The sequence below is a fragment of the Protopterus annectens genome, chromosome 5.part0 (assembly GCF_019279795.1).
Source record: "Protopterus annectens isolate FY-2018-M chromosome 5.part0, PAN1.0, whole genome shotgun sequence".
Taxonomy (NCBI): Eukaryota; Metazoa; Chordata; order Ceratodontiformes; family Protopteridae; genus Protopterus; species Protopterus annectens.
Genome location: NC_056735.1, coordinates 774,744,300 through 774,769,427, shown reverse-complemented (window position 1 = coordinate 774,769,427; position 25,128 = coordinate 774,744,300). Strand labels below are relative to the sequence as shown.

General features: G+C 37.2%; 1 protein-coding gene across 1 annotated transcript in view; it reads left to right on the top strand.

Moving 5' to 3' along the window:
- EXPH5 (exophilin 5) overlaps positions 1–25,128 on the top strand; it is a 744,233-nt gene that overhangs the window by 380,272 nt on the left and 338,833 nt on the right. The window contains exon 2 of the mRNA XM_044072625.1: positions 16,103–16,260. Within this exon, the coding sequence (XP_043928560.1) occupies positions 16,103–16,260 (158 nt within the window). The remainder of the gene's footprint in view (positions 1–16,102; positions 16,261–25,128) is intronic.

The following is a 25,128-nucleotide window of genomic DNA, read 5'->3' as shown; positions in this document are numbered from 1 at the left end:
TGGATGACTCTTTTTTCTAGCAGCTTTGAAATTTCTATAGCTGCTGGCTCTCGCAGATGGGGCGGTACATCTGGGAGTCTTTTCTTTGGAATGGGATGGGATAGAAAGGGTATGTTGTAACCTCTGGTAACCACGCTTTTTACCCACTTGTCTGTAGTTACATTTTGCCAGGCCTGAGGGTATAAAGCTAAGCGACCTCCGACTGCCTCCAGAGCAGGACAGTCGGGCCTCCTCTCAGGAGTGCTGGAAAGGTTTACCAGGGAGTGTCTCCCTGTCACCTTGATGTTGCGGACCCCCTCTGCCGCCTGGCGGCGTCTTCCACCTCTGCCCCCTCCTCTGCCTCTAGAGGGGGCATCTCCCTGTGTGCCTGAGAAAGCTCCTTGGGGTTTTCAAAACCACATTTTTCCACCACGTTGCCCTTTGGGGTACGGTCTGGTTGGGGTGGAAAATGGGGAAAATTGCAGAAACAGTGTTTCCTCTTCATTTATACAGTCAAGAAAATGCCAAACTATACAAGATATGTATACTATTACAAATCAACAAAAAGTTTCTCTAAAGAACATTTTTTTTTTGTTTTTGTTGGCTCCTGTAACAGACTCATTGACTGTCCCAGATCACCTGCACCAGCTCCTCTCATCCTCTCTTCAGTGTTCTTTCTTACCACTGTTGCAGTATTCCTTACAAAATCGATATCCTGCAGAGGACAGTAATATGTTTGACCAGCATATCAAAGCCTTAGGCCCTTCCAAGTGCCATATATCAGACGTGTCCTACGTCCACCATATAAGATACATACGTGACATACGAGTGCCAGATCTTCAGAACTTCTGTCAGAATGCTGTGATTTGAATTTAGTCTGCAAGTTGTTCATCGCGTTGATTCAGTTACCTAGCTGAAGATAGACAAGTACCCCACTGTGAACCCTTCCTTCTAGTTCTGTTATTTTGAGTGCGATATTTGCCAGACCTTTGTTCCCAAGACACCACTCATCCATATATTCTCTTTATCCATGTGTTTGGAAGACCAATATCTGAAGCTGCTATCTCAGGGAAACATGGCTTCTGATTCCACCTGACCAGATGTTCAGCCACTTATGAAAATGAAGTCCTAAGAGATATGTTTAGGGACTTCTTCTGGCCGATGTCTGACTGACATCTTCATAGGGTTGGATGTAGAAACCAATGACCATCTGGTTCCAATGCCTGCTCCCTCTGTTTTTGAGGCTGACATGGGGCTTGCTATCCACACTTTCTCTGAGACTAACGAGAAGTGGGTGCTGCATGTTGTTAAGAGAAAACGTTTTAAAAACATACTGTTATTTGTCTTTTTCCTGTTCTTGCAAAGTGAACATGTTATTTGTTGGGATATGCCTATCAAAGATGGGCCTCATCTGTGAACAAAATGCAGCATTGCTTATGAACCTGAATGATATCTGTTTTCTGTATTTCAGAATAAAGAGATTTGGTTATAGCTCAGTGAAGCCTGGGATAAGGACGCACGGCCAAGTAAGAGTTAATTTACTAGGGCAGGCTGTGTGTCCTGGAAAATTTGAGCTACCATTGTTGAATTGAACATTTTGTACTTCTTGAACATTCTGTACTAGCTGTGGGTTTGAGGTAATTTGTGATAAACATGTTTTTCCTATGTTTTTCATAGCCAACTGTCAACGGTCAGAAATGTAACAAAAAGTTGTTTTGCTTGCAGTATAAAAGTTGATGTCAGTAAACAAGTTGATCAGATCAGAGGAGATCAGATCAGTCCAGACCGGACATCTTGGCCAACATGCTGTGTAATCTGGTTAGCTGCTAATAAAGGAAATTTCATCGCCTGAGGCAGATGCGACTCGTTTTAATTTTTTCTTCTGACACGTCATATCTAAATTCTCCAAATTTTAGTAAGTGAGGAAGTTCCTGGTTCTCTTATTGAGGTCTTGCAGGGTTCACAGCCTCCTAGGCTTGTTAGGGCTGAGGTTTCTCTTAAGAAGAAGCAAAAGACCTGGTCATATGCTCCCATTTGCTAATGAATACCATGAATAATGGCAGGATTTCAGTCAAGGTCCTTTTAAGGCCCTCATAGCCTTAAAACCCCCTCAGAGTTTGCATGTGCTTTCACCTGTTGAGTTCAATTTCACTCCTTCCAAGGGGCTTCAAGCATCTATTCTTCTGAAGAGAAGGAAGAGCTAGATTTTGGGGAAGAGTCCCTCGCTTACTCTTCCCATATCCGTTACCCTCTTTCCTTAGGATCATATGAGGATGATTCTGTCTCTCTCTCCCAATTCCCCTGTTGATGAATTATCCTTTGAGGGTACCATTGTTAAAATGATGGAGCATTTCCTTTTTTTTTCCATAATAAATTTTTATTGATATATATTTTCCATATACAATAAGAATTCACACACATAATTCACTACTACTACTATCAAAACTATATACAATATCTACACGAAATGCTTCCATATGAAAATCATCATTATTCCAAAAAAGAAAACACCAGGGAAAAAAAACAAAGCCAAAACATTTGTAGAAGTAATTTGCGTCCATACATATCATACACAGTTCCAAAACATTGTTTCCTCCAGATATACATCCAAACTTTAATATATTCCTAATAACAATATTATGCTAATATAATATTAAAAACCTTTTCCCATATTTTCGGGTTATTAATATTTTTGTTACTTTGTTTCAGGAGTAATTTATGTGCTAATATATGCTTTATAGCCACAAGCTTAAAATTATCCCATGATGTCTTGTCTGGTTCTAACCAATTTGTAGCTATATACAACTTCATCAGCAAAAAAATATTCATACATATTATAGTTTGTGATCTAGAGAGCTCTCTTGGAGGAATATGCAGAATCATAAATTCCCATGATAACGTTGAACTTTGATAGCCCATCTTTTGTAGTTGTGTTCTAAGAGAGTTCCAGAGTTTATATATACACTTGCAGCTCCAGAACATATGAAGAAGATCCGCTGTTTGATTTGTGCAATATGGACAAGTTGGAGAATTCCTAGGATTGAATTTATGTAACCTAAGACATGTATAATATGCATTATTCCAAATCATCAACTGCGTATACATCAACTTTTGAAAAAAGACCGATTTTATTGTTAAATCAATTGCTTTTAATACCTGATTATCTGCTACTGTCATTTTGTTTACCCAATACCCTGACAACAGAATTTTATCCTGGAATTTTAAATCTTTAATTAATTTATTTGTACTAGTTATAAATTTGACCTCCTGTTGGAGAGCCTGCCACAATTCAGAGCATTTATCCACAATTCCGGCTACATGTTTAAAGTTTTCAAAATGACTCAGAGCAAGTTCTCTGATTTGTCTCATTATAACAATATAACTCTTAGGTAGGTTCAATTCCTGTCTAACTTGTGAAGCCGATAAATTAAATTTATTAAAAACATCAATCAGAGTCAAATTAACTATTAATGGGAATTTACAAAGATCAATCAACTGATTATTTAGTTTAAAATTGGGATTCCTATGGAAAGGTTGAAAAACCATCATATATTGCAACAAGTCTACTGATTGAAATAAATTTTGCAAAGATAACACATATGTTTTTAGGTGGTCCATAATCCCATACTTTATCAAACTATTTTTACCCAAAAAGGGTAATGCTTTAGGATTTGTATTCCGATCTAAAATATGCTTGTAATTCAAGACCACCCAAGTTGGTATCCATTTTGTACTAGTTACATCGTAATTAGCAAAATGATGGAGCATTTCCAGTGGGAGAGTTCTGAAATGTCAGAGGTCCAGGAAAGATATTGTGACCTTCTTAAAGATGAATTCTCCTAGGTCTTCTGTAGTGCCCCTGTTTTGGAAGCCTACCTGGATACGTTTACTTGTGCTTCACAGGCTCCAAATTCTCAGCCCTCTGCTCCTAAAAAATCTGACATGTTTTACAAAGTCCCTGAGGCTTAAAAATTCCTGTACAAGAATCTTTCTTCTGATCCATCAGTGATTTTTCTTTCTGCTGATAAACCTTCTAAGCTGATTCCTTCCTCCAAACTTTCAGGTTCTGATAAGGATAGTAGGGCTACAAACAGGTATGGTAATAAGGTGTATACCTCTTCCACCTTAGCTTTCACGGCCATAAACTACCAGAACCCATATGACCAGGTATGTTATGGCTCTACTGTCCCAGTATGGGAGGGTGCATTGGCCGACATGCCTGACTCGGGTGGTAAGTCCTCTGACATTTTTTATTGGGTTCTACTTCACAGGTTGCTCACTAAATGCAGCTATGATGCTGCTGATATTTCTTATAGGGTGACTGCATCGAGGTTTGTTATCGCGAGGTATTCCTGTTTCATTGCAGTCTCTCCCTGAAGATATTAAGACCATGTTGTTAGACTCTACCTTGGATATTTAGAATCTGTTTGGATCTGCTACTGCAGACCTCTTTAAAACCTTACAAGATAAAGGAAAGGTTATGTAGGACCTTAAACAAACATTTCTCTCCCCTGTACCATAAGTTTGAAAAGAACTAGCCTTCTAAGGCTCCCTTTGTGTTTAGGCATCCTAAACAACCTTGAAGGTTAAAAGATCTTCTAAAAGAGTATCTTCTGAGAAACCTGCTCAGGATTCTGTGGGACAGATGTCTTCCTTTCCTGACAAGTCTGCCTGTATCTGACATTCACCCTTCTCTGTCCCTTGGTCAGGATTTGCTTTATCACAGGTTAACTCTATCCTTTCCAGTTTAGCAACACATCACCACATATTCTTGGATTCCTCCAGTCATCCAAAATGGTTGCTTCATGACTTGGAAATCCCTTCCTTCTTTTTCAAGGATGCAGCAGCTCCATTTGCCATCTCCCTTATTTTCATCCTCTTCAGGACCTTTTGGCTCAAGGCACTATTCAACCAGTTCATCTGTCCCATAGGGGCAAAGGATTTACTCAAGAATGTTCTTGGTTCCCAGAAAAGAGGGCTGTTGGAGACCCATTCTAGATCTCTCCTTTCTCTTGGGTCAGTAGGGTCACAGTCGAGCTTTATACCTGCGTGCCAAGGCACTGGCTAAAAAAACATTATTGGTTCACTTATCACTCTTATTGTAGTATATATTTGGAACAATATTATACAGCACTTTGCCAGTGTAAGCTAAATGTTCCCATTTGTAATGATCTAGGTTTTAAGTAACACAGAACGGGTTTATCTGAATAGTTTTCTTACCTCTAAATAATTATCATAGATTTGGAAAAATATTTTAAGTGACTAAGTCATTAATATATATGCTACTGTTTCTACAATATGCCTTCTATTTAAAAAATGTTAACGAAATGCAGCAAGGCACAGCACCATTTTATCACTTTTTTAGTTTTTTAAGGTGTGAAAGGCTGCTAATGCATGTCGTTAAGTAATATTTCTCTTCGTCTTGAACATGCTTTTAAGAAAATTTGCCACAACCCTTCCATTTCTTAATTCCTAGCTTGTAGGCTTTACATTATTTCTGCAGATAATTCTAAAACTTCTTTGTTGTCCACAAATATTTTCCATGTGATAATGTTTTTAGTGAATGTTGTGGATGTGAACGTGTTCCATTTAGATGTGAATGTGTTCCATTTAGAATTGCTACTCACTGCTGGCATGCACTACTTTCATAAAAACAAATCATTGCCAAATATTCTCTTAATTTAAAGGGTTGTTTGAGCATTCCCAATTACTATACCTGTCATTGCAAATCATGTAACAAACTAATAAACTTCATACCAAGTGTAGTCATTGATAAATTATGATCTATCTAGAATAAAAACAATGATGTCCCTTTTCACATTGTGTAATGAACATAAAGTAAAATGTTTTGATGAATGAATTTGTATACCTTCTATTTCACTGGCTTAACAGATAGCACACTAATCTATGATGGTAGATCATCAGAAGCTTTGGGTTCTATTTCCAGCCCAAGTAATTGGATTAATTTTAGTCTGGTGGTTTGTGTAGAAGATTAACTCTATGAACTGCTTCCTGTGGCACAGGATGTAGTTCTGTTAGCCTCCATTTGCTGATGTTTTGACTCTGAGGAGAGCACTTAACCAGGCAGTGGGGAAATTGAGCTAGACTCCTTAATGATGTCCTAGACCAGGGGTGGGCAAACTTTTTGATTCGTGGGCCACATTGAGTTCTAACATTTGACAAAGGGGCCGGAACAGGAGCAGATAGATGGCATGCTTTGAAAACATCACCTCATTGGGGGAAAAATACACATCTTGGGATATGGAGAAAACATGTGCTTTAATTTCCAATGAAAATGAAGAAAGCATAAAACTGGCCTTGGTACTTGACTCTTGAATGGCAGTTTGACGGTGAAAAAAACTTTGCTGAGCCTTCAAATTAGCTGCCAACTTCTCAGCAGCAGCTTCCCGTTCTTTTGTTGAGAGCTTGCTAGCGTGCTTTGTGGCAAAGTGACGGCTAATATTATACTCTTTAAAAAACACCACAGTTTCTTGGCATATCAGGCAAACAGCAGATGATCGGTGTTCAGTGAAAAAAATATTTAGTTGTCCACATCTTATTGAACACTCGACATTCTCTGTCCACTTTCCTTTTCTTGGGTCCGCTCATCTTCATAGAGGGGCGGTGGGTCAAAGGGTAAAGTGCAAACGTGGGGTAATAGGCCTACGCTTCACCTCAACAAAGCCAATATATCTAGAGTGCGCCATCTAGTGAGGAAACATCAGAATTGCAGGGGAAATAAAACATTAACAAGGTTAATTTATTAAATTTTTTCAAGTTTGGCGGGCCGAATCAAAACATTTAACGGGCCGCATGTGGCCCCCGGGCCGTAGTTTGCCCATGCCTGTCCTAGACTGTATACCTAGTAACTGTCTATGAATGAGTCTGTGAACCATGTTGGTGTCATTATCTCAAAAGTTAGCACACTTGCGTGTGAGCAGATAAATTGTCAGTGGTTAAAGGACAAGACGGCCCTTCCCAATACCGCAGTTATAAAATGAGTATCAAAAATTGTCTTGACATGGACAAATACAGGCAAATCCATTAGATATCATACAAATGGACTGGTTGAGATTATTCTGCTTCTCCTGATGAGCAGAAGCTGGAGATGGAATTTGCCAAAATTTCCACATCTGTAGTGCTGTTACAAACAACAATGATCAAGTGACTAGTATCTTTAGGTATGAATTTAGCTTGCTTATGTGCTACTTTTAAGAAAAAAAATCTACAAGTTGTTTTACATATTTCTGTAAACCTACTTGTCGCAGAAGATTAAGGTCTTCTATGGAACAGTTAAGGGACATTGTAGATTTCTTTAGATTTTTGGAATGCAAGGTTGCCACCTTTGCATACTGCCATTTCCTGACAAGTAAGTTTCACCTCCTGTATGACATGAACAAGCCTATTCTCTTGGGGTGGTCATAATGTTTTTAAAAAGGCAAGACCAAAAGAACCAATTTTAAATACTATGTACAGTAATTTGCAGGGGCAAACAAATGATATGGACTTCCATGGCATCCCCACTCCACTCTCTGCTGTTCCTCTAGAATATGCAGCATTGCCTCCCCTTTTCCCTATTGTGGACTCCCCCGCACAGTCGAGATTACTTTTATCATGCTTCCTAACATTTTGTTTTACTGTACCAGCTTTTTTTTGCATTATTTTCCTGCATCCTTTCAACACATCCTAACTGGCAAAGACAGCACTCTAATAACTGTGCAGGAAAAAAATTAAGCTTGGGGTCCAGGGTCTCCCCCAGAATCAGTGGGTTTCAATGCTCTGAGGTGAATTTTAGAGCTTATTTCCACAACTTTTGATTTAATGATGACCTGAACAAAATTCACTACTGACACCCTACTGACACCACCTAGTATGCACAATGTAGTGGAAAAATATTCAGACACCACTAGTAGAGCATTGGTTAGTGTGGACAAGAATGTCACATTGTCCTTCATCACTACATTCAGTTCACATAGTTACTCATGTTTGGACATATTACAGAAAAATTGGGACCTGTTTAAGATGTACCCTAACATTTACATTAAAGTAGGTGAGACCCCTAGAGTGACATTTAGAAGAGGGAAGAACCTTAAAACTCTCTTAGAACAGCAATACACCCCAGTAGTATGGAACACTGGGATGAATAAATGTCAAAATTGCAACTATTGTAAACTTGTAGAAGTCACTAATTCATTTAAGGTTAATGGTACAACTTATAAATTGAAAGGCAGATTCAACTGTAATTTGTCTTTTGTAGTTTACTTGGCTAGGTGTACATTCTGTCCTGCTTTCTATATAGGAAAGACGGAGCGGAGGCTCCGTGACAGAATTTATGAACACCAATATGCTATGAATAAATGTAAACTGGAGAATGCGCTAGCTAAGCACACTATTTCTAATAAAGAACATGCTTTTAAATTTATTATCATTGATCAAGCCAAGTATGACAGTAGGGGTGGCCCTAGACCACTCAAACTTGAAGAAAACTTGAATTAGCCTGGCAAGTGAGGCTGAATGCCTACAATTTTCCTGGGTTGAATGACTCATGCTCAATTAGTAGCATTCTCAAACTAAAGAGCTTGCAGAGATGAGTCACATTTTGTTAAAAACATATGTTATTTCTGTCAATGGTTGGGTTATACAAAATAACTTTTAATGTTTTTACCTTTGTGCATTGTGGTCACTGTCGTAAACATGTTTACATACTTTAACGTGTTTATATATTTTAATGTTGTTTTATTACTGGTTATCAGTAGTTGTCACTTTAATTTTAGTGTGTTTGCTTAAGTAGAACAAAGTGATGCAATTGGTGAATGCTGATCACCTGTCTTACTTATAAGGAAGGTTTTTTATTGCTGTAACTGTTTCTGAAGAAGTTTGCTATCAGCCTGATGAAAAGCGCTTTAAACAGTGGAATAAATAGTGTTATTTGACTCTTCTTGGACTGTGTTGCTGGTTTTTCTAACCTGTTTTTGGATTTATGAACAAAATTCACGTCTGAGGAAAGACACTGTCTTTTTTTATTTTTTAGGAAGAAATAAACTGCATCCAAGCCTTAATGTTCTAAACCGCCATAAACTGAGAATACAATTGTTTATGAGGGCATGTAAATTGTATCTGAGATGAGTGCCTGCCCCCCCACCCCAAAAGTCACCTTCTGTGTAATCCTTTGGTATTAGTTTGGGGTGAAGTGAAAGAATAAATCACCACAGTTACATATTTCAGGTTAAATGTTTATAGGAGGTTCAGCTAGTGCATGTTTACTCCTGTTTAACAAACAGCCCATGGAGGAAGTGGTCTTAGTCTTGGACAGCACTGTCAGTACATGTTCTTTAATGATGATGGAGGAGGGACAGGCTGAGAGATACAAGAATCATAGTGCTTTGAATTGTCATGCCAGGGTGAAATCTGCACTAATATATATATATATATAATTTTTTTTTTTTTTTTTTTGCTAGTATATTAGCAATTTCTATTGGGTCTGTGTGAATTGTGTCATTTAATGAGTTCTACATTTTTGAATGTTGTGTCTTGACTAACATAACTAAAGAAGGATTTGTAATTGTCCATGGCTTCAGATGCTAACCTGAGTTCATGGGCTGCCTTAATAGAACTAATAGTCTATACATATTTTTTATGTCATTTGCTGTATAGTGATGTCAAATGTTGTGCGTTTCCACACCAACTTACATCACTTTCCGTCTGTCCCATTTGCTGCCTTCTGCCATGGGCACCGAGTACAATGCAGGGCACATTGCCAGGTGTCTTCCTTCAGTATGCCTATTCTAAGTCTTAACCTGTAAGTTCATGATTCCAGAACTTCTCATCTTAACATGATCTCATACAACATGGTGATCACATTATATACTGAATTAATAAAGGCCTCATAGCATGGCACATGCTAATGAGGTAATTTAGCATGGCTTTTTCTTATTTACTACTTGCTCTGCACACTGTGTTGATACCCAACTCATCCTGGGGCTGGGGACACATGCATACTGTGCTTGTGCATGAAGCCTGTGTTACTTATAGTGCTATGATCCTGTACTAAAGAAACTTCTGGTAATTCCCCATTGCTGTGTGCCGGTGCACTTCATGATACCAGAATGTTCATCTGTGCTATCTGTGCTACTCACCCCATTGTGTCTTATTACCCAGGTGTACCCATGTACTGCTGCCTGGTATTCACTCTCTTTTGTTGTAAAACCCCAAGACAAAAGGTATTTTCTTGTAGTAAGTAAATAGCTCACTCTAGCCTTGATTTATTTTTCTAGACAGTTAAGATTTTCTTTTGCGGGGACCTTCCACCTTTTCCACTGTTTTCAAGGCTCACATCCTTTATAAATGATCGATTCCCCTGTTCTCTTGCATTGGTCTTTTTCTTATTTCATTTAATTTGATATAGATCATTTCTGACATCTAGTCAGACTGCTCATTAGTTTTTGCTAACCGGATGATTCTGCAAAATCTTCAAATGCATTTTATGAATGATGGTTACTTCACAAAGCTTATTCCAGTTTTATCCATACCTTGTATTGCTTGTATATCTTTAACATAATTATTTATTGTTTGTATTAGATGTTTTCCCATCTAATAGTTTATCTTAATGAATGTGATACACCCCTGCAATATGTGTAGAAAGAAGAAAAAAATGTATGAGGTCTGATGAGCAGAGAAATATACAATTCCTATGCAGATGCTCAAAGGACATTTTACATGCACAGAAACAATCTCTTGTGTAATACATTGCACTTTGATGTTATAGTTACTGGAGACTGCATACTAATTATGTGCTGGTATTGTGCACAGCTAAAAATGCATATTCATAGTAAAGGACACTAATTATCTAAAACCATGCACTTGGATTGCCAAACATAACTGTCAAAATTATGTCTCCATAATTTGGAACATAACTTCTCATAATGTGTAACAGATTGGCAATTATTATTATTATTATTATTATTATTATTATTATTATTATTTTATTCCGCTGTTGTTTAACTGGTTTGCCTGGCTGGATTTAGTCCAAAACAAAAATAAAACCCTTTTCAGTGGAGGCCTGGGAAGAAAGGCTCCAACATATTACATACAGACAGTTTTAAACCTACATTCAGTAATATACATTAACAATTACACATTTGTTTGCTAATGCGATTATATTCATATGGAATAAAGGCAAGCTATAACGGTATACAGCATACTTGTGCATTAGTAGAAGGTGAACATTGTGCATTTGAAGAGGTGTAGTTTGTCAGAGAATAGATTGTGGGATTAGTGCTAAAGATTAGTGCTAAAGAATTCAAAGAAATGGAAGTGAGGACAGGAACTAGGTAGGACAGAAAACGTTAATATTGAAGTTGAGGTAGTGTATAAAACATAATTGATAATTTTGTGTGTGTGTGTGTGTGTGTGTGCATATATATATATATATATATATATATATATATATATATATATATATATATATATATATATATATATATATATATATATTTGACTATCATAAAAGTTATATTAGAAGTATAGAGGTTGGGGTAAGCAACATCACAAAACTATGTATATGGCTGGGAGACACTAGTAAAGCTATTCAGGTATTGGTGAAAACTGGCTCTGGGGCATAGGATTCTGAATGAAGATAAACGGTTTCACAATATGGCAGGCTGAATATAACAGAGGCATTCATCCTGGAGATGTGCAGCAGCAGATCTTTGATTTTATATGCAAATTTTTAGTTGTGTTTTAAATAAGTCTGCAGTCCAAGTGTATTTCAGTAGTAGTGTGATTTGGTTCCATAGTTTGGCTACAGTGTTTGAATATAGACAGGCACTTGCAGTATTAGATGATTTGGTTATAGTGATTAGTGATTCTTTTCTAGAATGCAAAATTCTGTTGAGCGGAATAATTTTTTGCTAAGTTGCTAAGGGCTGGACACTTTTCTGTCTTATAGATAAGCCTGTGTATTGCAGTTATCTAAGAGTAAGTTAGGTGATGTGGAAGTTTTAACCAGTTTAATTCTTGGACGGCTAGGCAGTGATGTGTTCTATTGTTAAAGTTTACTACAAATTTTGTTAGAACGTTGCTTATGTTTGGACAATTTTGAGTCTTGAAAGTTGGTGAAAACTGAGACATGATACAAGAGAGATGGCATTAAGATGGCAGTAGGAAAGTAGAGGCTATACATCTTCTAGCTGTAACAGTCAGGCATGTTTTTACCCTGTATAATGTACCAATTTGATTTTTTTTAACCACTTGTGATACATGCTGGTCGAATTTCAACTGGTCATCTACGATTACATTCAGTAATTTTATGTGGCTTACTTGTTCCCTCATGATGGTGGTGTTGATAGAGGCAGTAATGAATACTGTTGTTTTTGTAAAGGTGTGTTGGGTTAAAGAACAGTAATTTAGTGTTTTTGGGGAGTGTTTAGTAGTAGTTGTGAATTAATTAGCCATGCTTCTATCAGCAAGAAGGATTGTTACATAAGGTGTTTGAGCAGATTAGCTTTGTGTCATGAGCATATTGAACAAGGGTAGCATTTTTTTGTAGCAGTGTAGAGGTCATTGATGAATATGTTGAAACCTTAGGGTCTACTAATAGATCTTTGTGGGACCATCAGTAGCGGCAAGAAGATGGAGAAATTATCTTCCTATTTCACTGTTTGTGCTCTGTTTGAGAGGTAACTTCGGAACCATTGCAGTGAAGAGTTCATTTAAGAGTTTCAGATGGGAGACAGTATCAAAATCTTTTTATAAGTCTTGGACGGTAGTGGAGACTAGACTTTTGGCATTTCTGTAGGTGTTGACAGGATTAACAAAATTGAACAAAGCAGTAGCTGTGCTGTGATGAGGATGAAAGCTGTGCTTGGTTGAGTACAGAATCTGGTTATATGTTATTTAGTTGAGAAGTTGCATTTGAATACATTTTTCTAATATTTTTAATAGGGGAGATAAGATTGCAGTTGGCCTACAGTTCGAAAGAGCTGTACTAATTCAACTCTTGTACAGTGGAGTAATGAAATTTTTTTTTTTTACTTTGTCAGGGGACTTTATTTTCAAATATGGATTAATTTATCAGAATTGTAACTGGATACATAATAGCTTCAACTGCTATTTTAAGATATTTAAGAAAATGTGGAACACTTGCTGGCAATTTTAACAAAAAAAATCACAGTGTGGTGAAAAACGTGTACTTCATACACACAGAAGGTTCTTCTTATGAATTATTGTGATGCACTGTATTTGCCATGAACATTTCTTGAAAAAAAAAATCTTAAAAGTGAATGTGCGGTAACTGTTTCAATGAGAAGCAGTATGTGATACTGAAATTTAAGGGCTCACAATGATAAATATCACTCATACTGAGGTATCTTTGAGAGGTATGGTGTGTGGTGTTAAATAACACGTATTTGAGTAAATCCAGTATAATATTATGCCATGACTTGTAGTTAAAGCATGGTTTCCTTGACAGGCTAGTACCAGAGAGTACTATAAAGAGCCAACAGCCCTCGGGCAGCAAGGAATGCATCTGTTTCAAAAGGCTGTGAGGGTTAGTTTTTGTTTGTTGGGACAGAAATGTGACCCAGAAGGGGACAATACTGTTTTTGCATTTTTGTTTCTGGGCACTGGAAATCTGCTATGGAATTTATAAAGACTGATGTGACATGATGATGTGACACTCTTGCCTCTTTTGGTTCTTAGTTTTGTTTTATTTTATGAGCTGATTTCGTCTTCTTTCATTTTACTGCTTAATTTTATTTTATACCCTTGGTTAGGAAATAGATGTGTTAAGGCAGCAAAAAGAATACAGTTATTTTTGTATGTGAATAGTATACCCTACCAAGTATCCACGGTGGTGCAGTAGTTAGTGTTGTTGCCTCACAGCAAGAGGTTCTCCGGTTCGATCCTCAGCTGGGGTGCCTTCTGTGCGGAGTCTGCATGTCCTCCCTGTGGCCGCGTGGGTTTCCTCCCACATCCCAAAGACATGCTGTAGGTGGATTGGACACTTTAAATTGGCCCTAGGTGTGAGTGTGTGTGTGTGTGTGTCTGTGTGTGTGTGTGTGTGTGTGTGTGTGTGTGTGTGTGTGTGTGTGTGTGTGTGTGTGTGTGTGTGTGTGTGTGTGTGTGTCTGTGTGTGTGTGTGCGCCTTTCATGGAAGGTTGGGTGCTGGGCTGGCAACTCGACACTGTAAAACTCCACTGCCAATCATGAGCGGACAGGTGATCCGCTGTGGCGAGCCCTAACCAGGAAAAGCCAAAAGAAGAAGAAGAAGACTAAGTATATATATATATATATATATATATATATATATATATATATATATACTTGTTTTTTTTTTTTCACTTTCATTCACAGTACTGCTGTTCTTTGTATTCCTACCTAGACCATATGATTGTATTATTGAAATATATAACATGCATTTTTCATTTTGTTCTTGTATCTGAGATTGATTCAACATTTGTATCTGTACATTGTATATGTATCACACTGTTATCTATAAATGTGGAGCATTTCTCGCTGGTCCTCTGCTAAAAAGGGACGTTTCATCCAGTCGGACTTTAACGATAAACAAATGTAAAATAAAAAATTAAATAAAATAAATTTTCGTGACAGAGTGCCCAGAAAATTGGCTCATTACCAGCTGTGCATTAGTTTAATAACCACAACCAGTATTGCTTATCCTAACATATTCTACAGTGCTGGAAATGCACCTGTGAAATGTTATGCTTATGCCTTACTGGCTGGTCATATCATTTTGCTTGACAAGAGAACGGGTGGATTTAACTTTCATCATGGAATGGGTCAAATGACAGTAGAATTTCACTGACATTTACATTTACATACACATGCATGTTTTGTTACCCTTTCCTTGCAATCACATAGCAATTTTGCAAATCTCGTTTAGATAATTGCCATAATGCATATGGCAGATTTTTTTTTGCATTCTGTTTAAATTGCTTCATTCCTACTTCCCTTTAGGCATACTGTACACCTAGCAGTCTTGAGTTGTGTATCATGCCTTGTGGAGTAGTTGTCTCCATGTCCTGCCTAAAGGCAATTCTGTGTGCACTAATGCACTTGTATTAACTGAAGCCTTAGGTTTTGAGATGGCAGCAATTTCTATCACCAACTCTTGATATGTAAGTCAGGGCAAATGTCTGTTCTCATGTTACTGTTACTGCTGCATGATGTTTCAGAGATAGTTGTCAGAGTTTGTTCTTGATTAGCGGGGAATTCTGTATTGGAACAGTAGAAAGTCCATGTTGAATTCTATATTTTAAAGACAAACTTCAGACACCTCAAAAAGAGAGGATATTTAAAAAAAAAAAAAAAAAGGATATTTATATGAGTAGCTTGACTGATGTATTGATAAAAGCAGAAAGTATGGTACTGGCTGAGGCACGTTTACTTTCGTAAAACTATTCACTGAATGCCGTATAAACAAACATTCTGATATTTTCAGATAGAACTAGAACTATTCAGCAAAGACTCTATGAAGAATGGGAATCTTAACTGTTTAAAGCATCATGATTTGATCGTTTTACATTTAAACCAGCAATGGCAGGTTGCATTTCTAAGCATTTCAGTCTAACAAAGGCTCCATAAAGAAAAATGTATGTCAGATGAGGAGACAGGAGGGAGTGGTGCTGCAGATAATAAAATGTGAATAGGATGGCAAAAGATATGAAACTTAACAGTACTGTGCATGAAATGTCTGAACAAGACATGGAACACCCTTTGTGGGCTATGACAATTTCTTTACTGTATGTAGAGGTCTTCTTTTTATCCCAAGTATTTTGTCTTTTGTTTTTCTTTCTGTTTTTCACTTTTTGTTCTTGTTTAAAAGTAGTCAAGCTTCCATTTTTGTAAACAGAAAAATAATTCTGAGATGCATTTTTTGGGTGAGTATGTCTAATGTTCTAGCAGCATTCTGAACAGGTGCTGTGAATTTCAGAATTAATTTGGGGTGTGGTTCTGTTATTTTATAACACACACCTTTTTTGCTGCGTCTTATTTATTGCATAACCTGCTAATTCACTTGACTCTGAAATAGGAGAAGGTAGGGGTTGTGTCACTTATGAATTCCTTTTCTGTCTTAAATGTCTGATTCTGTGGTATATTTCAGCAAACTCCAAAAGCCAAAGCGGGAAATGAAGTGGTTCCAAGCACTTACTGGACAGTGGTTTGAAGACATGCAAAAAAAGAAGTACCGGAATGAAACGGACATCAACAGCTTAGTCAAACAACCCCTAACCTACAGAGTGAAGAAGAAAACAAGGGAGGGTGAGTCAGCCTGTAGAACTAATTTATTCTAATTAAATATTAATAAGCACTGAATCATCTAAGCTTGCATTTTCATGTTGTGTTTTTGTTTTATTACACATTAAATCAGTTGCAAAGCATTTGTCACAAGAGGCCATTTTGTTTTCACTGAGTTTGCATTTTCATGAATCTGGAACATTGCATTTGCTTTATAGACAATCATTCGGTATCAGAAGTCTCCCAGCATTTGCAAATTTACATTAACTTTGACTGCTAAATGAAAAGTACAAAGACTCTCTAATGTTGTGAAAATGTCTGAAGTAATGTAATTTTACTGGAACAAATAATTTGGATTATTTTTGTGCATTTATTACTTATTTTGAATTACTTTTTCTTTTAGTGAGTAGTATATGTATTTGCAGACCAATAGAGACCACACATTAGTGAAGCTGGTACCCAAAAGTTGAAAACTGATTTTAATTATAATTGTTTGTTTTGCCATTTAGTATGACCATGCTAATATTTGAAAAGCTTTTTTTATCATATTCTTGCATAGACGGACAGACTGTGTGTGCGATGAAAGGCACAAGATTTTGATCCTTGCATAATTTAGAAAATGCATTGGTTTATTTTGTGAAGAACATGCAGACATCCCACACTTTTGTTTTTATTAAGGCACTTTACGTGAACTTTTGAATATTTTGACTCAACATGTTTTCTCTGAGGTTCTAAATGTTAACTTGGAGAACTTAAAAGAATAAAACATCACTTCTTTTTTTGTGTCTGACAGAGGGGGGGAGAGAGAGAGAATCCAATTAAAGGGTAAAAAGGTGACATAAACAAACCATTCAGTGAAAACAGCAAGACAAACTCAGAGAGGTTCGAATTTTTACTCTTTGATACCTTAAACCACCAATATATGCAAATGACCCTTTAAGGACTTACACTGTTTCAGCTACGTGGCTTTTGAATGCCAAGGTCTTTTTACTTAAAATCTTTATGAGCACATTCAAGTCAGTAAAGCCAAACATCACTAGCTGTGGATGAGCATGTTTCAGCCTTTTGAGTGACCACATCAGCACAGCATAAGTGGATTATTTGGTTATGTTTTAGAAACACAGAGTTTAAAAATAAGCCTAATGTCCATAAACATTAAGGTGCATGCAAAATATCCCAACTAACATCCAAACCCAAATGGTAAACAATTTCCACAAAAAGACATAAAAAGTCATTGCCATTCAGGAAACCATGCAGCTAAGGGGTCATTTACGTATATTCCATGGACTTCCATTACAGGATGTTTAAGGTATGACAGAGGTGTAGCTGGCATTTATACTGCCTAGGGCTATTCTGAAAAGTGGCACCCTGCCTCCCCAGCTCTTCATTTGAAGAGCAAAAAAAAAAAAGGTCCACTCTGAGACTACTTATGGCAATTTAAAGATGAGCATGTGCCGCCCTCCGTGCCAAAGGTCTTCATTGGAAATGTAAATAATGTTGTATTAAGGGTAGAAATCTGTCTCTCTGCTTTGAGATAGAGTGCATAGCTGTGGCTGCAACATTATTTCCATCCTGTTGGTTCAGAAAAAAGGTCTGTTCTGCTTCAGTACACTGGTTCCCCATCCCAGTCATATATATACACACCCCTCCCTGCACCAGTTCTTTAGTGAAAGAGCCAAAAAATAACATTTGTTACAGTTTAAACTGTAGAAAGCTGATTGTTATATTTGTAACAATTTGATATAGTTTAAAATGTAACAACAGCTTGCTACAGCTTACCCCACACAAAGCGCTAATGCATTGAAGTTGCTTTCTTTCTGTACTGGCATTCAAAAATGGTACTGAAATAAGAGTGCAGGAATGACACTTCAGGGTTGCACCCTCTAACACCTTGCTGCCTTCATCCCACCTACTGGGTATGACAGAGAAACAGAGAGAGAGAGAGAGATACTGTCAGGTGTGACAGAAGGGTTAAGTTCTGTTCCGTGATGTGATTTCTAGGTTTGTTAGTGACTTAGCAGGTTGCACATATAGCATTCATGCTGGAAGATCAGGTGGTTGTAGGCACTGTTCCCACAGCAGGTATTCGAGTTCAGACCTTAATATTGTAAATATTTCACCATTGAGGTTATCTACTGGTTTCACCTTACAAGTCATTTGTTATGAAGGATGGCAAGATGCTAGATCACAGTCAGATTGACATTTTTTTTTTTTTCATTTTTTGAATCTTTCCCATCATTGACCATCAACGGCCTTCTTAGTGTTTGATCCCTGCATTCTCCCACTGACTGACAAAGACACATTACCAATGACAGGAAGAGTTGGGCTGAGGAATCGGACAGTTTTGATTGATCTTATTTTACTCCCTACCATTTAAATACACAGTATACAGTGATGATCCGTTATATTTTCTACTGTATGCAGAAGGCTTTGGTCTCCACTGTGGCGTCCTAACCCTTCTGGAAAACCTCCTTTCACTCCTCCAGGATAGATGAATTGTCTGAGGGCCCTGTAAGTTGCCAAATTATTCCTCTATTTGGATTTGCTTCTGGTGGCTGACAACAGAAACACGTCTAATGACACAAAGAGGACTTTCTGCCCCATACAATTCACTCTAGGAAGATCACAGCAAACATTGCACAATCAGGTTTACTGTTTCATCTCTTGACTTTCATGGGTTGTTTTCTGTGTTCAGGGACTTGACAGGCATTTTACCTACAAGAAGAAGTCAAGGTGACTTATTGGTGAATCATGCTCTTGCCATGCTGTATCCTCCTTTCATCCTTCATTTCAGCGCATTATGATTAGTGGCAACTTCTGTCTTGATATGTCCTAAACCACATACAACATGAGATTTGTACACTGAGCTTTAACGTAATGGTGATTACAGGAGAAAGAGCCATTTGATGTTCCTGTTATTAGGCATGCAGGAAGCATCTAAAATGGTAGAACTTTCCTAACAACTTACCAGTTAAACAGTTTGGTTTGTTCCCTTTCCCATAACCACAAATGAGCCTTCATATGTAGAGGATATTGTGAGAATTATATAATAGTCTGTGTGGTCCAGTCAGGTATTCAGTATTTTGGAAGTAAATCTTCTTCTTTCAGCTGCTCCCATTAGGGGACGCCACAGTGGATAATCTGTTTCCATTTCTTTCTGTCCTCTGCATCTTGCTGTGTCATACCAACCACCTGCATGTCCTCTTTCACCACATCCATAAACCTTATCTTAGGCCTTCCTCTTTTCCTGTTACCTGGCAGCTTCATCCTTAGCATCTTTTTCCCAATATACTCTGCATCCCTCCTCAGCTCATGTCCAAACCAATGTAATCTTGCCTCTCTGGCTTTGTCTCCAAACCCTCCAACCTGGGCTGACCCTCTAATATACTTATTCCTAATCCAATCCACCCTCGTCACACCCAGTGCAAATCTTAACATCTTTAACTCTAGCACGTCCAGCTCTGATTCCTGCCTTTTTGTCAGTGCCACTGTCTCCAACCCATATAACATAGCTGGTCTCACTACCCTCTTGCAGACCTTCCCTTTCACTCTTACTGGTACTCTTCTGTCACAAATCTCTCCTGACACTCTTCTCCACCTACTCTATCCTGCCTGTACTCTCGTCTTCACCTCTCTTCCACACTCACCATTACTCTGAACTGTTGATCCCAAGTATTTAAACTCATCCACCTTCACCACCTCTACTCCCTGCATCCTCACCATTCCTCTATCCTCCCTCTCATTCACACACATGTGTTCTGTCTTAGTCCTGCTGATATTCATTCCTCTTCTCTCTAGAGCATATCGCCACCTCTCCAGGGTCTCCTCCACCTGTTTCCTACTCTCACTGCAGATCACAATGTCATCTGAAAACATCATAGTATTTTGGAAGTAAATAAGTAATATTAATTTCCTTGCAAACCTTGCAGGCACACCTCCTACAAAGTCAAATTTCCATTCAGTGAGACAGCATAATAGTATTGTGTTATATCATCAAGCATAGAGCGACTCCTACTCCTTCTGCATTGAACCCTTAAGGATTTGGATGTTGGATGTTCAATAGCCATTTTCTGACAGCAGTCCACATTGTTGGGGAAACCATCTGCATGGCTTACAGATTCAATGGTTATACTGTGTTGCCTCAGTAGTGGTCCTTAAGCCCCTTGATGACCTAAAAGATTTTCCAAAGGGAGTGTTTTGCCAGTTTGTGATAATGTTGCTTCTTCCACCAACCTCAAATATGATTATGTATTTTCCCTGATTCCAACTCTCTGTGGCAAAAGTCAGGATGTTCTTTAATTTTGTTAACAATAAGATGTTCATAAGTAAGGCTGTTTCAGATCATCCTAATAACTGCATTTTCCTGAGTCATGACTTTGTCAGTCTTCTGTAAATTGTAGTGTATGACATTTCCAGCTAGCTTATAATTGTTTTTAATGCTGTTGGAGGTCTACAGTAATTTGTTTGCATTGTTTCCTTTCTTTTAAAACATAAGTGAGTTCTTACTTGTTAACACTTTCTGTGGTTTCCATTCTAAGTAATCACTGTCTTCCATCAACAGTCTTACAACTGTTTATTATACGACTACTGGATTCAAAATGATGAAAAAAATCAGTTTAAATAAAAACTTCTTTAATCACAAAATCATTCTAGGTGCTAGAACGGTTTTGTGATTAAAGAAGTTTTTATTTAAACTGTGATTTTTTTCATCATTTTGGATCCGGTAGTTGTATAATCAACGTTGTGGTGGTTGGTGTTGTGGTTAAAACTGTTGATTATTGACACACTGTATTAGTGAGCCCATCTAGTCACGTGACCTTTTTTAAAATACTTTGTCTCTTTTGCTGTATGTTCATTGTTTACCTAATTATTTCCTTGTCTTTAATCATGTTGCAGTGCTGCTGTTTTTACTTGTCTAGTAGTTCTTTTCATGTTTTCTATGATTAGTTTTATATCCTTCCACTCCATTCTTACTTTCTTTTTATCCTTAAAAGATGTCATGTTTTCATATTTATTTTCCTTGTATTGCTGTCGACATGTTTTAGTATTTGCTTGGGGTATTCTCCATATTTTTGCAAATATGTAATTTTACCTCAAGTAATTTGACTTAATTGTTAATATATATTTATTTGCTGTTTTTGCAGTATTTGAAAGTGATACTTCGGCCGTAAGTATGTGTAATCATGTTAACATTAACATTTGTTCGCTGGTAGGGTGGGTGGACTAGGATTGTGTTGTCATACTCTGGCTTGAATCTGCGTTTTATTTATTGTGGTTCAGTGTGGAATTTAACCATGCTGTTTAATCTGCAGCATATGAATTCTTCAATGTAGGTAGTCAAGGGGAAGAAAATGATGAAGCCATAAAAATGTTCTTTCACCCAGTAATGAGTGGAGTATGTCATTTAACCATGTTCACTAATTGTGGATGCAGTAATACTGAATACCAGTCCCGACAAATCTGTATGTAAATGAGAGTTTAGATTGGAGGCTACTTTGACATTTTTGCATTCCCCATTTGATCTGACATTTATATTTATATGCTTTTAATGATTATGTTTATTACTGGGTTAATTGAACTGCAGCTTGAATTTGACTTTTGTTACAGTAGCAACAGAGTTGGTGCACGATCGTGTATCATTCTTAACAATGTTTGTCCCTTCCACATGGTAAAGCAATTGTGGCGTTAATATTTTATTTATTTATTTTATTTATTTTAACATTTGTTGACCAGGAATGTCCGACTAGGTTCCACAGAGCCTGTTTTCAGCGGAGGCCCGGGGAGAAATGCTCCAGATGCATGTCTTTGGAATTAATAATATATCTAGTTAAGAAAGTATGTGTGGTGAGGGGGCCTCCCTCAGACCTTAAAAAATTCATTATACATCCTAAGTTTGAAGCATTCTGATTTATTGTTGTTTTCCTTATGACCTATGTCCATATGAGACAAAACATTGCTTTCATATTAAGTGTCAAATGCAAAGCTAAATGCCACTCAGCAGTGTTTTTGTTTCAGTCCATTAAAGATAATTTGCAAAGACTTGTTAGCATTTCATTTTGCTGTGATTATGCTTTTGTCATACAAAGTTGGCTTGCTGATCCTGAATCATGTAGTTTTTACTACTTCAGAGGAACTATATTAGGTTTAACAAATATGTGTTTGCATTTACTGCATGCTGAGCAGCTTTTCAATTAGATGGTCCCACCTTCTGATGATGTAGATGTCCTTCTATTCACATGTTGCAGTATTCTGTACATATGGGGTTTCTCCTCTTGCTACCTGAATATATATATATTCATGTGCATATATATATATATATATATATATATATATATATATATATATATATATATATATTCATGTATATATGTATATATATCAGTGGCGGCTGGTGACTTCAAATCAAAGGGGGGCTGCAGGAGACAGCTGAATGGGTGGGGTCAATGGGAAAGGGTGCGGCCAACTAGAAAGGGGAGGAGCTATGCTCAAAACCACAAAAACTAACTAAATACACTGCCCTGGGTGCCAAACCATCATTATGAGATACACTGCCCTGGGTGCCAAACCATCATTATGAGAGTCCAATCAAGACAAAATGAAGTGTAGAAGAATAAAAATATTTCAATGCATTGGCTGCATGACAGCTTACTTAATATCTAGATGGAAACAAAAAGGTTGTGAGGCATGAAAAAATAAATTACTTTTTAAATATATTAATGGAATGCCAGTCAAAATCAAATATAAGAAAAACAAGCAGCACTCAACTCAAACCACTTCTTGCATTGCAATACTAATTATAATTTATATTCAGCTTTATTAAAGTACCAAGTAATATGCTGAAAGTAGAAATCTCTGAAGTTCCCATTTGTGAAAATGTTTCTTATCCAAAAAAAGACCTGCTGCCTGACAACTATCTACTTGTTTCATGGGGAAAACATGATCAGAGTAAAAAATGAAAAGCAAACAAGAAATAAGCTCAAGATACATTGCTTAAAGGGATTACTGTACAGGTTATGGACCACACAATTGGCATTCTGTTTAGTTTATGGGTAAAGCCTGCAGAGATGACTGGAAGTCTCCAAGTGTAATGAGCTTCTTAAAATAATGTAATCCTGTCCTTTATTACAAATACTGTCATATGCATTTCAATACCCAAGGCTTATACATTATCTAGTTAAGTATTCTCTACATGGCAACAACAGAAAGGCTTTCAATTTTGGCAATTCTTTAACAGTATGCTTATTAAAGCTTACTTGCATCTTACGATCTCAGCCAAGCTTACCTGATGGTCATTAAAGTATTGCTACTTAAACACAGAGCAACAGGCACTTTGAGTAATAAGCATAAATTAACAGTACAAAAATATGACATAAACCAGACCATTCTGCAAAAATCAAGGACAGATGAAAAGCCACTCTAGTACTTGTGTCTACCTTGGATGGGGGGGGGGGGGTACTCTGCACATTTACACTGCATAACTACTCCTTGTCTTGCTTCGACACATCCAGAGTCACTACGTGGGGGATTGGGATGCAACAAGTATGTCACAATTGGAAATGTCTCTGGCTGACTGTGATGGCCCTGACACATTTGTCATACCTCTCAACCTCAGAGCAAGAAATCTGGACAAAGCCATACAAAAAAGTGGGACAAAGGCCCAAAAATAAGGACAATTTTTAAAATATTGCTCTTATAAACTTAGAAAGATAATATAATAGGTCTTGCATTAGTATGAATTTTCTGAATGGTATGAAATCTGAAACTCAAATGTCTGTCATTATTTTCTAACTTCAGTCTTTTAAATTTGCCAAAAAAACAATTTTATGAAAAATGGACAAAAATGTGATGTAAAAATATAAAATAGCCACACAATACAGCTGGGAACCTGTCAAAGAAGGGACAATTTAATATTAGTACTGCTAACTTGAGCAGCTGATAAAATAAAAGAATCTACATGCATTTCTGAAGTAAAAGTAATCTATAACTCTGATTATTACAGTTATTTCTTAATTGTAAACCCTCCATGTTTTCTTCCAAAACTGCTATTTTGCGGAGGGATTATTAGGGGGAAGAGCAACATTTTGAGCCAAAATCAGGGATAGTTGAGAGGTTTGGCTATGCCTAATTCTATAAAGAAATTTATTTGCATGTACCTCTCAACCTGTTAATGCAATAAATCTGGACAAGGCCAAATATATTGGGGGAACATATAAACAGTACTAAAAATTGTTCTTGTATAAACTGAAACAGTTCATAGAACAGATCATACTTTAGCATGCATTTTTCTGAAGGTTATGAAGTCTGGAACTCAGCGTGTTATTATTTAGTGACTTCATTCCTAAATGATTTGCCAGAATACCACAAATTTTATGAGGAACAAACCAAAAATAAGAAGCAAAAATATATTCCTTCTTTGAAAATCTGGACAGTTGGGAGGTATAGTTCAGCTGGGGCTGTCTAAGTTTGCCGCCCTTCCCCCTCACAAAATCATGGTTGAATGGAGCCTCCCCCTGCACACATTCCAATGATCTATCACTTGGCTATTTCACTCCATTTACTCTAAACACTAATGTGCATACTGATTTACTTCTATGATGATTTGGACTTAATTTGAAAGTTTTATTTTGCATTTTACAGCACAAACACTAAAACATCTGCTAAACAAACTTAGCATTAAAACTTCTCTGCCATTGAAACCCACATTCAAAGAAAATACATTTTACCAGTGGCAGATAATTAATTCTGGGCTGTTTTCAAATCATAGGCCCCTTGCATATGAAACATACATGTGGTCTTTGATACACCTTCCTATTGTTTTGAACATTTTTCCAGTAAACAATGAAACAAAATGCATGCATCCATAATGACAAAACTGCCCAGTTCAGAACATTT